The 17,082-nt window shown below is 31.2% G+C and overlaps 1 protein-coding gene across 2 annotated transcripts; it reads right to left on the reverse strand.

The window, feature by feature from the left end:
* Positions 1–1,798: 1,798 nt before the first annotated feature.
* Positions 1,799–16,550, reverse strand: LOC129806911 (cytochrome P450 4d1-like). 2 transcript variants are annotated; one of them, XM_055855768.1, is made up of 7 exons: positions 15,747–16,550; positions 7,299–7,389; positions 6,236–6,421; positions 3,382–3,451; positions 2,964–3,307; positions 2,385–2,533; positions 1,799–2,323 (listed from the first exon to the last, which is right to left on the reverse strand). In XM_055855768.1, the coding sequence occupies exons 1-7, from the start codon at positions 16,020–16,022 to the stop codon at positions 1,907–1,909; spliced, it is 1,533 nt and encodes a 510-aa protein (XP_055711743.1). In that variant the 5' UTR covers positions 16,023–16,550; the 3' UTR covers positions 1,799–1,906. The 2 variants fall into 2 exon arrangements, with proteins under 2 accessions (XP_055711743.1, XP_055711751.1); XM_055855776.1 differs by lacking the exon at positions 15,747–16,550 and adding an exon at positions 7,472–14,072.
* Positions 16,551–17,082: the final 532 nt, after the last annotated feature.

Here is a 17,082-nt window from a genome sequence, read left to right on the forward strand (position 1 = left end):
CTTTTATTCAACGATATGAGATTAATGCGCGTATGTATGATTATATACTTTTTTAAACAATCTTATTTATTGTTGATAAGAATCTATATGTTTGAATTATTATGATTATGTCATAATCCATTGGATTTTGTAAGACAGAAATAACGGATCATCAGTCGGAGCGTATTATCATAATGAATTGTTTGTTTTTATAACGAAGTATTTGCAGCATATCAAGCAAGTTACAAACTTTATTGATCATTAAAATGCAATAAAAAGCGGTTTATGCAAAACAAAAAAAATAAACCAGGCTGATTCGTCGTGATTAAATTTAAATTATATCTTTTTCAATAAAAATAATATGTTTTCGTTTATTACTCACCTCTCTTATTTTAAGGGTCACTCACAATGTTCAGAATCACCAAACTGTACCCCCTGGCCAATTGTTTTTCTTGTTTATGTGGAGCTATTTGAAGCTCACGCAGAAATTGATCAGCTCACAGTTCTCAGAGGGAAAAGGTATTTAGACAGAAATCTAGTCTAGTATAACCTTAATGGGAATTTTTTTGCACTCGCGAACGTTACACTAAATAACAAAAAAGTGAAAAGTTTTTCCGTATTATAAGATACCTTTCCGTATGGAGGGATGAATATACTAAATTTTTGTTTAAATAAATTTTTTCCTCGGAGCACTGTGACCTGAGTCCGAGATCAATTTAGGAATCCGCTTCAAATGGCTTCATATAAAAAGGCCAACTTGCCAGGGGGCTGCTTTGAACTACTCTCTTACACTTTGAAAAAATTGGTGAATTAAGTGTCCAATGGCAGTAAAATAAACTGGTTAATTGTTGAATTATTACAGCGATCATCGGTCCTTCTTGAAAATTTGTCTTGTCAGAGTAAAATACTTAGTGGTTATCCAGAAAATTAGAAATATACTAAAAAAGTATTTTTTTTATATTTATTTAAAGAAGAAGGGATTCAATTTATTACTTTTCCTTATTAAATTTTATAATCATTTAGTGATTTACTATTAAACAGAACAATACTGACTTGTTTCATTAATCATAAAAAAAAACCAAAAATTCCAAGAAACTATTTTCAAATTTAACAAAAAAGCGGTGGCAGCCAAAATCCCGAAACCCAAAATCCCGAATGCTAAAATCCCGAAAAGGCCAAAATCCAGAAAGCCAAAATCCTGATAGGGATGAAATTATATGGAGGAAAATGTTGAGAATAATTTCCCAAGACACAGAAGATTTCCCTTTGCCTCCAGCAAGCGCGGGTACAATCGTGGGAGTAGCTATGACACTTTTAAGATTTTATTTTCTATTTAAATTTTACGCAATTTTATTTTCTATTTAAATTACTCACACATTTTTAGTTATAAACCGTTTTTCAAAAACAAAAAATCAATTAATGGAAAATAATTATAATATAAAACAATATTCATTTTAGTGATTTAAATAGGAAATAAAATCGTTTTGTAACTATTTCGATTCACACCAAAATTGATTTCTATCAAAATCTAGAAAGTATCTAGAAAAATCTAGATACTTGAGTGTTAAAACTTTATTTTAAAATTTTGAGTCTCATTGAACGAGATCGATTTTAACCTTTAGGCCACACAAGCTGAGATTACAAAGAACCTCAGCTAGCAAAAAGATGGCCAAAAATAACAAAATTGTGCATTATATAAAAGAATCTTACCTTAAAATGAAAAAAAAAACGAAACTTACTTGATGTAGCTGCAAGAACGTCAGATTCCATTTTTCTACAAATTGATCGAACTTTGATATCCTTGAAAAGTTTTGAATAATACAATTAATATCAAATTTATTGCATTTTCCTCATAAAATTATACAATTTGTACAAAAATCTTAAGTAACACTTACACATTTCCCAAGTACATCTTAAGTTGTTAAATCTAATAATTTTCCCGGACTTTTAATTTCAAGTGAACCCCATTTTCTGGCCTGAGCACAAGTTCAGCCATAAGAATTGGTTTTTTGTACTCTTCATGAACACTTAGTTCAAAATTTCTTACAATTTTTACAGCAATGCTCTTCATCTCAAGAATGGCAAATTTTTGACCGATACAATTCCTCGGGCCAGCACTGAAAGGTACATAGCTGTAGGGATTCTGTGTCTCGACGCTGCGCTCTACGTTGAAACGTTCGGGTTTGAAGGTTTCTGGGTCGGGGAATAAGTCAGGGTCGCGACCCATAAAATAGGTACCAATTGCAATTCCGGACCCAGCTGGTATTGTTACATCATTGAGCTTAGCTTCCACTTCTGACTGTCTCCCAATTATAGGTACAGGAGGAAATAGTCTCATGGTTTCCTATCCATTGTAGAAATCCATTAGTTTACGATTAAAAAATAACTTAATTAAAAACACGTACCTTTAAAACCAAATCCAAATACTGTAAATTACTTAGATCACTGATGGTAGGAACTCTCGTATCATTCCCGAAAACATCTTTTATTTCCTCAAGAATCTTCTTCTGCACATCTGGATATAGAGCGATGTTGTACAAGAGGAATGAAATACCTTTGGGAAACAAAAGCCTCGTTAATAAATCAAATTAACTTCATTATAATATCGTTCCATCCTTTCTTCTTAAAACAGGATTTTTTTTTAAATAAAATAAGATAAGATTATATTTATATAAAATAAGATATATTTTAACGAATTTCAAATATTCCAGGTTTTTCTTTAATAAATATTTATTGGACTCGTCTAGTTTAATAAATAAATGGGAAATTCTAAGTAGGAATACATATATTTGACTTTAAATAATTTCCTCACATTCTCTGACATTTGACCCAATTTATATTGAAATACTTTCAAAATTAGCCTAATTGATCAATTTAACGTATTCGTAATTATTTATTGATGTCTTGTAAGAATCCGCAATGAAAAAATGCTAAAAAAATTTGCTTTTTCTACAAATATGTGAATGTTTTCCTATACAACTCACCTGATGTTGTTGTGTCGTGACCCTCAAACATGAAAGTGTCCACCTCTTCACGAATATCCATATTTGTGAGAGGTTTCCCATCCACAGTAGATTGCAGAAGGACATCCAGCAAAGCCATTTTTTTCCTAATGCCCAAACTATCATCTCCAGTATGTCCGTTTCGATTCTCATCCGATTTTCCATTATGCAAAAGCTCATTCCTTCGTGCAACTATCACGCGGTCTGTAAAGTCATGAAGAACCTTTATGGCTTTCTTCTCGCGGCGAGCACTTCCGGATATCTTGAACAATGGTTCTGGCCGTAGCAGAAAGTCGAACATTCGCAAATGCAAAACATTTGTAATGCTACAGGAGAGTAAAAAAGAGAGTGAAAAAGTTGAAATATTCATGGTCATGATCATTTTGTGTAAGCGACTTACTCTTTTACGGCTCTGACGTATTCAGAGTCACTGTTGAGCTGTGCATTGGCCGTAGTTCCCATAGCTGACTCTAAAATAAAAGTAAAAAGACTTATTTCAGGGGAATTCTCAGCTATTTAGGTAGTTAACTCATATTTAATTGCTTACTATAGCACTTTTTCTGCTATTTTAATAAATTATACTTTAGAAAAAAAGTTGTATGGTAATTAGTTTATGTTAACGCTTTTAATTGACAAACTTGATAAGAAATGTCATACTTTGTGTAAAACCCGAGATTAATGGTGTAATTACTCGCACACGATAATAAACATGTAAATTAAAAACTAGATTTTCTATACGCTTGACGTCTTATTAGCTAAAATTACTTTTGCATAAATGTTACAATACTTATTGAATATTTCATTGTGCTAAAGGGTTCAAATCTTTCCCAGAGTTACTGTATATATTTGTTTTAATTTGCCTTTTTAACAACAATTTCTAATCAACTCAGAAATAACTTTAAATTCGTTTATAGTAGCAATGCCACAACTGTATTTCTAAAAAATCAATTACCGGATCAATTACTAGTATTATACCCTATCTATATTGATTGGAACTAGACTCAGTTTTTTTTTTTAAAGAAACTTTGTATCCTTAGACGTGAATTGAAAAGATTTTACAATCTAAACTTGTCTCTATCAGTAGGAAAATAAATTCTATACTTTTTTATTTAACCGTTTACATTTTCTGGTAAGCATTAAAAGATTACCAATTATTAGGTTTGTCATGAATAAGACTTTTTGGACAGTGCAGAATAAAAATCACTGCACTCTTAGAAAAAATTAGTTCGTACAAGCTCATATGCAGTTATTAGAACTATGAAATATAGTAAATATAGACCCAACTATATATTTAGTTTGGGTAACTAAATGAAATAGTTGACCACAGTTAGTTAAAGTATCCTTTTCATTTAGTTATCACAACTAAATCAAAATAGTATTGGGTACTATAACATATTAGTTCCAATTACTAAATAAATGGGGTTGATACCCATCTTATTGGCTGTAATAACTATATCATATTAGTTGTGGTTACTATATAGCATTCATTGTGATGCATATTTCTTATTAGTTGCTTAAAATTCGAAAGAGCTTCAACGCATTACTAAAATAAAAACCACTCTTTACTATTGGAAAAGTAGTCATAACTTTATGAAAATATAGGCCCATCTATTTACATTGGTTGTGAGAACTAAAAGGAATTAGTGACCAAAAGGACCAAAATTAGTTGGGATAATGATTTCATTTAATTAACACAAGCAAATATAATTGTATGAAAGCATTATGAAATAATTGCCGCAACTTATCCACGTAAATATTGTCTTATATTCTCACTACTAATAAATTTATTATGACTATAATGTTTTAAGAATATAAGAACTATTTTAAATAGATTTGATAATAATCGCCCGAACAACTAATTTTCATTAGTAATCACGTCTAAACTTTTCTAAGAGTATGGGGGCAACATTAGTTGACATTGTATAACTTTTAACGTAACTTTTTGAGAAATACAAAAATTACATAAAATTTATAATAGTATACATACAGTGGTGCCAAAAATAATAGGACCACGCTTGATAGGCCTACATTTTAACTTTTGTAATTTTTATCCCAAAATGCGTTGAAATAATTTTGATGTAGAAATGTTCAAATGATATCCATACGTCGAATAAGTGTTCTATTGGCCATTATAGATCTCTATTTTGACATATAATACGTGAATAGTGATAATCTGTTCGGACAATAAAATAGCACCACTGTAATAAGCTCAAATTTATTTCAAACATTTAAAAATAACAAATTTTTAGTGTAATGTCAATAATTATTTAGTATCTTGACCGTCTTGACAATTAATTTTCCAAGTTTGGATAAAGGAAAATGAGAAATTGGAGCAAATGTAGAACTTTCTAATTAGAGGCTATATTAGATTTTTGAGGCTACGAAAGCATATGGAATGATAGTGAATATCATAGCTGACTACATTAAATTACGATAATCAAAAATCCATAACACAATTTAGTGTTTTTTGGCTGCCACCGGTTCCACGGGCCAATAGTATTAAGAAAACAACAACAATTCAGGATTTTCAAATGGTTCAATGTGTCGAAATCAGTCTAGCACATCATCGTAAGGTATTCTATAGGAAAATTTTGGTTAAAAATGTCCTCAGATAAGTCCTGACTGAGTTAGAAATAGATTTTGAACAACAGCTATTTTTTCCAAAATTAAATTTTTTGAAGGTTGAGGATTTTATATACAAATAAAGAATAACTAAAAATGGATGGCTTATATATATATTTGGATCAGCAATTTTGGGGTTTTCGTTTCATTTGACAGAATGATGCGTCGTCGTTTGTAGATGCATATATAATGAATACATATTATAGAAGAAAGCACTGCTATAGATCCAACCGACAGTTTTTATCCCCTTTAAGTTCGGGGAATAAACTGATATAATTTGATAAAAAGTTTCAGATCACGAAGCTGAAATCATTTTAGATTCGGCACGTAAAACAAATTTATTTTCGTCTTTGTTATCTCAAAAGTGTTATCAACCTATGCTTATGTAGATATTTACATATGTTATGTACTCTAAAAATCTTACTTAATTTCTGTTATCTTCAGATAAGTGTTTAATATCAGAAACACGGTTTTTTATCAATAGAAATACTTGGAAATCGCTACGTAATAAGTATTTGATATTTTTCTTAACATTGCATCCCTCTTTTGTAAAATCTCCTCAAAGACTTTTGACCCCGTTTGCGATTTCAGTTTTATCATCTAGAGATAAGATTAAAAATAATTCTTCATACCGCAAATCACGTCCAGAGCGTAGAGGGTAACCAGAGGGTAGATATTGACACTCTCGTTGGGCTTCACCTTCTTCAGAGTCTCCACAAAGGTATTTCCTTGGCGATCAAATACTTCCACAAATTGTTCCAGAATCTTGAAGTGGAATGTAGGAGTGATGATTTTTCTCCGGCTGTGCCATTTTTTTCCTGGTGAAATATATAGCAGTATATTAAGGAAATATATTTTATATAAGCTTAGGGGGGGATGCTCTCAAATTTTAATTCTAATTCCCCAGACTTCGAATTGAACATTGAGGATTTTATAAGTTAAGTCCTTATAATGTATTAAATATTTTCGATTAAGACCATCTTAAGACAAATTACCCAAGAAGCAAAATAGCTGCCTTATAGAACCAAGTATTAAACAAGTCTTTTAGTGCACTTTTAAAAGACTTAAAGTGAACATTTTCTGTTAAAATTCCTTAGGAGCTCTTAAGATCCTTAAGAGTACGCCAATTTACTTATAGTAATCTCAATGATGGGACCAAGAGCGCTATAAGCAAATAAAAAGATTTTTGGTTCTATAGTGCCTTACTTAAGGAATTCTACAACACTATATTAAGAAAAAATTGTTACTTGGGTAAGAATATTAATTTAAATGAGATTTTGATAGCTACAAGATTACTTAAACGATGAATTTACCTGAACTCTGAGATCAAAGTTCGTTAATTCAATTATTGGCTTAGATAAAACTTCAAGCTTTTAACACAAACTTTAGAGAACCTGAGGAAAATCAAACTTAAACACTCAAAAAGTTTTAGATATAAAATCAAACACTTTGCATTATTTCAAAATACAATTTAAATTATTTTAAATGATTTATTTTTGCATGTATGGTGTATTAAACATACCTGTTTATTTTTTTTACTTGACAATTTTTCTCACATTAAATCTCATTAAATATTATTTTTTAATGGGTTATCTAATTCTTTATCTTATCATTTTAAAGATACTTTGAAGATGATTTGCCATTTGAGAGCAATCATTTAAAGCGATTTTTTTTAGAATTTTTATTTTGACTCACCAGTGCTGAGAAGTAATCCATCTCCTAACCAATTGCGTAGAAATGTGTATTCCTTTGATTTATCGATAAGAGTATTGCTACTCAGTAATACCTATAAAGAAATAAACCACTTAATGCAATATTTGCCTTATTTTTAAAGGGAAGCCTAATTCTTTTCTGACAATGTCTCACACCTCAACATATTTTGGATCACATATCATAACATTAAGAGTACTTCCCAGCCACAATCTTACACATGACCCGTAAGTTTTCACGAGTTCTTCACAAACAGTAAAGACTTTTGCTGGTTTTTTCCCAGAAAAGACAAATCCATTGCCAAGAATTGGCAGAGGTGTTGGACCACGAAATTTAGTACCCTTAAACACATTTTGTTTTTTCTGATAATCTACTATCAGGAAGAAAATAATAAGTGGAATCGCGAAAAGAATAACCTCTGCGTATAACTCACTCATATTTGTTTAATTTCAATTTATGAACTGAAACAGACAGCAAGTCACACTTTTGCTTTTATTCAACGATTTGAGATTAATAAGCGTGTATATATGCTTGACTATATATACATTTTTTTTTTTTGAAAATAATCTTATTTATTGTTGATAAGAATGTATTTGTGAATTATTATGATTTTTGCAGACAAAATACATATTTAGAATGTTTTTGTGCCAGCTATTTAGAGTGACTCCGCAAAACAAATCTCATTGTGTCGAGTAATTTTTTTGTAAGATCATTAAGAAGAAGGAGTATGTTTTTTCTCAATAAACCGAACGGCAATTATCGAGATTGTGGCACTGATTCAGACACAAGCTTTACGTTTTGCATCATTTTATAGAGGTAAAGGGTAAATTATTATTTTAGAAAAATTGCGTCAGATAAAATCAGTAGATGTTATATGCAATTCTATAAATTTACTTAAATACTCTCCTAATGCACTTCCACTTATTTATAACAACTGAGCGTTTTTCTAGTTAACAACAGTATTCATTTGCTTTATTTTATTGCATTTTCTTTTAATTACTAGGATAGTACTTTGTGGTAATTATTAAGCTTGACTATTGTTTGTTTTTTCTTCCTTCCATTTCCCTTCTTAGCCTGGCAGAGTATAATGCCTCGAAGCTTAGGCTTCGAGGAAGGTCTTTTGGGAAGAGAAAACTTGTTGGCATAGTTTTGTCAAAATATTAAAATTTATTTAATATATCTAATAAACTGCAAGTAGCTTGTGGTGTTTTCTTTAATCTACCTTTTCCTATAAAGAGAGATTTTCCAATTTTATATTTCAGATGGTACTGAAAGAATTCTTAATAAGTCATGAAACTAGTTTCCATTCATTCATTCATTCATTCATTCATTTTCAACCGGTTATCCCTATTGGGGTCGCGGGCCCATGACACCAAGGTTAACAGCCCACACCTGTCGGTCCTCCGCCACTTCAGGAAGATGTTCGAGTTCGATCCCAAGGCGTTCCCATGCAAGATCCTGAATTTGATTCAGCCACCTTGTCCTAGGTCTGCCTCGAGGCCGAGGTCTCCTCACAATGGCTTGCATAGCTTTTCTGGGGAATCAGAAACTAGTTTCCTTAGTACCAAAAGGTATTATACAATTTACCTTATATTGTTCTAAGATTATAAATAAATTAAATTAAATACAAACTATAGTCCATATAATATGGTTTACAGTCCAGTCATTTTATAGACTTTTTGATACCCTAATAATGTTTACAATTTAATTGTTATTTTTTTTTAATGACGATAATGTATGACGATAAATTTTAATTTATATATTATAAAAAGTACTTTTGTTAAGATCCAATAATTAAAAAAAATTATGGAGAAGGAAAATACGTAGATCGCTTAAACACTTCATAAAGCTTTTGTCTTAAGTGAATCGTGTATACTGAAGAACGTTGGTGTTATTAAATTAACGCTTAAAAATCATTTCATTACCAACTGGGGATCTCAGTGGTGCAATAGGCAAGACAGCTAGTCTTGGGCGGACGAGATCTCTGACTCGACTCTCAAAGTTGTGAGTTCGAGTCCCGCCGGCCCGGTGCAATCAACTGAATGTAGAGAAAAAGACATTTTTCACTGTGATAATACGTAATAAAATTCACCGCCTCTGCCCACAAACCTTCAGGAGCACGGAAGAAGCATTCACTACGGGGAAGGCGTTCCTGGGCGATCTATGATCAGCAGATTCTTCCAACACGAGGCATCTTGTAATGATTACATTGTAATACCAAATAAAGTGCCTCGATACGATTAATCCGATTAATAATAATTACCAAATGAAACCGGTTCAGTTTTGTTTAGAGATTTTAGATTTTTTTGCTGCTTCATAAGAATTACCTAAATACAGTGAGTGTCAAAAGTTTGTTGCCTAATGTATGTTTGAGAAACAAGGTGGTAAAAAAGATAGAAAAAAATTACTTTTTCAAATTTTCCTTTTTGAAAATTAGTTCCCCGCAATTCGCAGATCTTATTTACGTACTAAAAAAATGACTCATTTAATTTAATATCAAAAATAAATTGTTTTCTAAAAGTTAATAATTTTTAATGCTGCAAAAGTTTGTTGCCTCATTTGGAAAAGTATTTAAAAAATAGTCAAAAACATTGCAATCAACTTAATGTAATCCCTAGTTATATTTTGAGTTTATATCATTTGTCAATAGTCAATACTAAAGATAGGGTGAAAGGAACGTCTATTGACACTTTAAGAACTCGTGTCAGCACCTTTTGACACCCTACTCTTTATCATTTGGGATATGAAATTTGAACATCTCTGTTTATAGTAAAAGGTATATTACCGAAAAAACGTTATATTACTTATATTTTACTATAAACATTAAAGAATTTTCAACATTTTGACAAAAGTGTCAATAGGGGTTCCTTGTCGAACAGACGTTCCTCCGACCCTATTTATATAAAAGTGATGATAAATAATAAGAAATAATCAGTTTTTGATTATTTAAAATTTAGGCTAAAAATTGAAATTTATAAAAAGTTAAAAAAAGGAATATCGTCTAGAGGTATTGGCGAAATAAATCTGCGTCGACAATTGCTATATTTTATAGAAAATCATGACAGTATATGCATAAAATAGTCAAATTTTATGCTAAATTTTAAAGAAAAATTTGAAAAAATAATTTTTTCTTATCATTTTTTTCACTTGGTTTCACTAACATAGGTACATTAGCAAACAAACTTTTGACTCCCACTGTACATGTACATATATGCATTTTAAAAAGCTGTGAATTTTTCCCTTGTAAGAAAAATTAGAGTAATTGATATATGGATAAAAATGCATCAAAACTAAATGACAATCAAATTAAATAAAAAATATTTCAAAGAAGGGAAACTTATTTTAGATTTTCTTTATTTCTACATCCTAGGCAATTTTAGAACACAATAGAAATTGCAGCGTTTTTTTTTATATTTCGCACATTTAAAACACGTGGGTGTGATTTTTCATTAATTTGATGAAATAGATATAGTTACATTTATGTATTGTATTGATTATATCTGGATTTAAGTACCACGCGTGATTAAAAATCTTGGGAATTTTATTGTTTCGCTTTACAAAGATGAGAAGTCAAATAATTTGTTTTATTTTTGTATCGATTAATTACAATACCATGCTTTTATATTCAAAGAGGATGATTAAGTGTTGCTCAGAACTTAAAAACAATTCTTTTGAGACTGGGACGTTAGCTCTGAGTTTGATTCATTTAAGCTTTGAGTTGTAATACGATCTTGAGGCCGGGGGCTTATCTAAAATGTTCTTAGATTCTGAAATAATTTTACCCTCATCCTTAGTGTAACTTAACTTAAATCTGAGCGCTGTTACTAAACTTTGAGTCTGAAGAAGATATAGGGATCCGTAATACAAAATTACGGGATATCCCCATACACAATTAATTTAGAGAAAAGAACAATCATAAGTGAAAATAAGAATTTCGTTTGTTTCTTATGGTTAATTTATGGGGAGTTCCTCGAAAACACCAAAACAATATAAATATATTTTTTTAGTATTTGACCTTAAGAACTGGTAATGAATGTACAGAAATGCAGATTTATGTTATTTTTCTCAAAATATCTGAATTTTACTTTTTTAAGGGTGAGTCAATAACTGAAAATCGAGCAATTACTTAATTATGCATTATTCTTTGTTATTATTCCAAAAAAGCTTATTCAAAATATTTACAATTCTATCTAAATTTCTCGGTTTACTTTCATTAATTTAATAGAAATTTTTCACGATCTAGGAAATCCAGTTGAAATGCAAAAGTCAAGGTCATTGCCAATGGTTTAAAATATATTACAAGCTCATTTACTTACGTGTTTAATGTTTCATAATGTGTGCTTTTGATCTCACAATTAAATTTTGTGTACCTATTTCAAGACTCCAAAATATTCACACACATGGTGTTTCTAAAATGATTTTTTTGTGTAGGTAAAATTTTATTATAGTTTTATTGCTCGAACTCCCAGATAAGGCAATATTGAATTTATAATTTCAAGATTTTTGTTATGTACAGTACATGTATAGATATTGAAAATTTTTAGAATTCTGAAGTTTCGAGACAAATTGAATTGAAGTTAAAGTTTTATTCCAAGGGTTGTTCAAGGTAAAAGATATTAACAACTTTAAAGAATGCTTTTCTTAACTGATTAGGGTAAGAATGGAGTCATAATTTATCCTAAAATTACTACTTAAAAAAATTTTTTGTCAAATTAACAAGAAAAGTTTGTCAAAAGGATGGTTGTCCATATAAAATATAGTAATATTTTATCAAATCGGCAGCCAACTGATTTTTTTTTCAAAGTTTGTTAAATGAATGTTTTTCTACATTAAATTTGAGAAAAAGTTTTGTCAAATTGGAAAACAACATCCTTTTGGCAACATATTGACAAGATTCATTTGACCGCTCAACGAAACTTTTTTTTCAGACTAAATTATTATTTTTAAATCTGAACCGGTTTCAACTGGTTAAACATATAATTGGGTTTTATCAGAAATTAAATTATCTTAAATGCATAAATTATTTATTAGAAACTGTGAGGTGATCAAACAGACATGCTCAATCGATTTATGAATCGGTGAAGCTAAAAATTATGGGGAAGTGGAAAAGTTCAGAGAACCATATGTTTTATTCGCATGAGTTGGGTCTCTAAAAAAGATTCACTATTAAAGTCATGATTTCGAGCATTTCGCGAAGCTGAGATGCTTTGCCACATTTCAACCGACAAGTTTTACAAGAAATTCATGAATTTATTATGCATGCCTCCAACTCATCCAACTCCATATTTTGGCATTTTTCTTATCAAATTTTTAAATATGTTGACGATCGAACTTCGCTATAGTTGTCACAGTCAGTGTCGAAATTTGAGTATTTAGGAAACGATCGCTTTATTTTATTGTGCGTGTTTTTGAACAGGACTGATACTAATTAAAATAGCAATTTATTGTGTTTCAAAAAGAATTGCCTAAAATCATTTGGATCTTATTGCAACTTTATGTTTTATTCTACTAATATGTGACTCAAAATACAGATTACAAAAATTTCATATTCTGCGATTTTGAATAAATTGTTGAATAAATGAAAATAAAAATTTAAACAATACAAAGTAATATTGTAGCTTTTGTGCTAGGAACTAAGGCCTAAATATACTCAGGTTGATGATGAATACTTCGTCCGTAAAACTTAGCGGTAAAAAATTAAGAAGTAGGACATTTATCTAGAAAACTTCTAATATAATTCCTAATCCTAAACTCTTAATGTATTAAAGGTTTCTGATATAAGATTTAGCCATAAGGCTTAACTTTTCTATTTTTTTCAGGTGGAAGAAGTTAATTTAGAATTGGATATTATAGGCTAATTTATGATTTATTAATTTAAAAAAAAACACCAAAATTAATTATTCTGAGTTTTCAAGACCTTCGAAAATTGAGTTAACCTTCTAATAAAACAAAATTAAGCATTTTAACACACATTTCGTCAAGATGGCAATCTTATTATAAACAAATCTCGAATAATTAGCAAAATTAGGAAGTGTCCAATGTTTCAAAGGCTTGGAAATCTACTAAAAAAGAAAAAAAATATCAATTAAAATATTTCGAGACTACTTTTGAAATTTTTAGTAAAAATAAAGATTATTATTAAAATTAGGATCGCTTAGAAAAATTTAACTTTGAATCCTTTGAACACTAAAGGGACAGATAATCCTAACCGGCTTATGTAGGTGAGATTCTTAACGTGAGCTAACTCGGAGTGCATGCAAATTCGATTTAGAGCTGAAGTTGGGAGACGCCATTCAGTTATCTTGAATCAAATTCGTGAAATTATACAAATTTTGTATTTAAACCAAAATATCAAGGATTTGGATGAACTGGCACAAAAGTGATATATGGGTGAAATGTAGACCAGAATGTTCTCTATAATTTTCCCATAGAACATGATCTCATCGATTACTCAGAAGTCAAGATAAGCGAGGTTTTTTGTTTCTTAACTCGTTTTTTCATCCAGAGTGCCCCAAGTAGTCATTTGTTGAGCTTCAACAATTTCAAAGAATTGTTGTATTTTGTGGGACTTTCCATTTAAAACCCTATTTTAAGTGTCTTTGTGGAGTAGAGGCAGTCAAATTGGCATCTGAGTGATTTCAAAGCGTTTTTATGGGAAAAATCATTTTTTTCACACTTAAACGGCAAAATGGGAGTGATAGCGTAGTCTGAGCGGAAAATGATGTATGGACGAAATGTAGAGACAAATGTGTTCTACAATTATGTCGAAGTAATCATCAAAATCGGTTTAGCGACAGTCGAGATAATTGAGGTTATGTGATATTGAAATTGGTTTTTCGACTGTGGCGCCCCTGGTGTTGGTCCCACGAAGTTCAAATATTCTAGAAAGTTGTAGCATTTGGTGAGATCTTTCGTTTAAGCCCTCACTCATCAAAATCGGTCACATAGAACCGGAGATATGATTTTTTGAATTTTGTGAACTTTGACCCCTCATATCTCCGGTTCTGTTTTAACCACAGCGCGCATACGCACCATTTTGGAAACGTCCTAGACTGGACTACAACATACTAAAATTTCATTAACTTGCACAATGCCGTTTTTGAGAAAAGTGACTTTGAATTTCGATGAATTTTGACGCTATCACAGCGCCACCTGTGGTGACTTTTTGAACTTTCATCTGAAAGTGCTCATCGAGACGAAACCAAAAAGGTAAAATTTAGGTCGCTATATTAATTAGAACCGGAGATAGAGGCCGGTCAATGTTCGAACTTTGACCCCTTATAGCTCGGGTCAGGGGTTATGGATCGACTTAAGGTTTTTTTTGTTTGATAGGTATAATCAACGGCTACAACATACTAAATTTTCAGCCCGATGCACAATGGAATTTTTGAGTTATTTAACTTTTAAGATTTAAAAATTTTCTTTTTAAAAAAAGCGCCCCTAGCGGTGGTTTTATGAACTTGCGATGTTAGAAGGGGAAGTGGCATTTCACGAGAGCTTTCCAAAAAGCCCTCACTTTTTAAATTCTGACAATTAGAACCGGAGTTATGGCCATTTTAAGAAATTTTTTTTGGACCCTTATAGCTCGGGTCAGGGGGGTTGGGGGACCTTAAGTTTGGTATTGATGGAAAGCTCTAAGGCCCAGCTATAACATACTAAAATTTGAGTCCGCTGAATGCCATAGGGGCGGAGCTATTGAGAAAACAAAAAAAGGGGGGTCTTCAAAATGGCGGAAGGAGGGGTGGGGGGTGGGGGGTCTATGCACCAAGTTGCAATTTTCACCCGATATATAACCTTTGCCGAAAACCGCAAGTCGATATCTTTTTTAGTTTAGGAGCTATTAAGCTCCAAAGAGCGGCCGGCCGGCCGGCCGGCCGGGAACGTAACTTAGCCACATATATATTCGGAATCAGGAAGTGGCGAAACACATTTTGGCCAAATTTGAGGTCGATCGGACGACATGAAATTTTGTTAGGATTATAGTAGGTGAGATTTTGTTAAGAATCTCACCTAATACTGCTCTACTCTTTAACCATCTTATGCGTAGAATATCAATTCTTTATATTTCACTTTGTATCGTTATCAATATCCCTATCTTTATTGGCAAAATGGATGCCTTTAATTTTTTTTTAAAAACATCAAACATAAATAAAAAACGATTTATTGAAGGGTTAATAGAATAGGCTATTTTTATTGGTACGCGCAATATTTTGTTTTTTTTTTTTGGTTTCTGATAAATATGAAGCTTGAACACAAAAACTTGTTTTGGGAGTTTTGCTTGATTTGTTCCAAAAAATTTTTTAGTAGCTTGATCACTCTACTACTCAGAGACATCAGAAAAGTTGCAAATGTTTGATGGGGAAATTTCCTAGCATGTAACATCAATTGCATATTAAATACTCTACACCTGCACAATTGTATTTTTTGACTCACCTCTGTAAGTTTTGGATCTGTCACAAAAATCAGTAGATCGAGTCCGAGAAATACTCGTAAAACTTTTCCGTATTCTTTCACCAACTTCCCGATATTTTGAAGAATTTCCGGTGGTGAAGCACCAAGAAAAATATTTCCATTGCCAATAAGTGGATATTTAGGAGGCCCTCGAATTTTTGCGGCCAAAGTAGCTCTCCTTGAAAATTTCTCGTACCATAGAATAGCCGCGATCACAGAAAAAATCACTGATATTAAAATTAGTTCAATACTCATCATTGCACTTAATTTCTTATATACACAATCTTTAAAAACAATATCCTCTAAAATATACAAATATTTAATTAAATTCCAATAATAGTTCCTGCTGCATTTGTTAACTACTTATTTAGACGATCCGTACGATCAGGCGGCTTAGCGTGGTTTAACAATAACTGCCCGTTGTATTCACATTCACACAATGCAAGATTTATTCGGTGACATCAAATACAGGGTGTTCATATTGTATTTTTTTTTGATCAGCAGAAAAGTTGTCTTTTAGGAAAAAAAAATGTAATAAAATAAATGAGACGCACATGCTATAGCCAGCATGACGTGCTTACTTAAATAACGATCACTTGGAACTGATCACATGAATTGAGTTGAATTTTCTGGGACTGAATATAATACTTCATAATTACGTTCTAACAGAAGTCCTTGATTTTGTATCATGAGAAAATGTTGTGTTATTTAAATGGACATATTTACCTTGATGACCTTAACACTAAGACGATGAAATCAATGCGTCGACATGTCGCTTTTATTTGGAATACCTTAATAAAAAGTTACACAGTTGCTAAATGAATAAATTTTGCATTAAGGTCTTTGACTCTGGTGCGTTCCCATTCTATTTTGATTTAATTTTAAACACAAACCACATGCACAAATCACTTACGATTTTCAACCACGTGCTAAAAAAATACTCCTTTATTTAGATATTCTAAAAGTAAAGTTTATTTAAATGTGCGAAAATTTGTGCACTTGCATTCCAATATGACATAATCATTTTATGAAATTAGCATCTTATGATTACGAATCATTTAAGAGTTAGCAGAGATTCACTTTACATATAATCACAGTTTTCTTATTGTATAAAACATGTAAGTCGTGAATCTCTATTTAAATAATATAGGGGAGCCTTGGGCAATATTGTTAAAACGTATATTTTAATCTTGCATAAGTTCTTTAAAACTTGATCAATTTTAATTGATGATTTTCTTACAGAGAATTTACCGCTCTACAACTTTTTTGAATGCCATTTTCCTCTATCTCGAGGGGAGATGTTCTTTTCTAAAAGTTT

This window comes from Phlebotomus papatasi, chromosome 1 (assembly GCF_024763615.1).
Source record: "Phlebotomus papatasi isolate M1 chromosome 1, Ppap_2.1, whole genome shotgun sequence".
NCBI classification, from domain to species: domain Eukaryota; kingdom Metazoa; phylum Arthropoda; class Insecta; order Diptera; family Psychodidae; genus Phlebotomus; species Phlebotomus papatasi.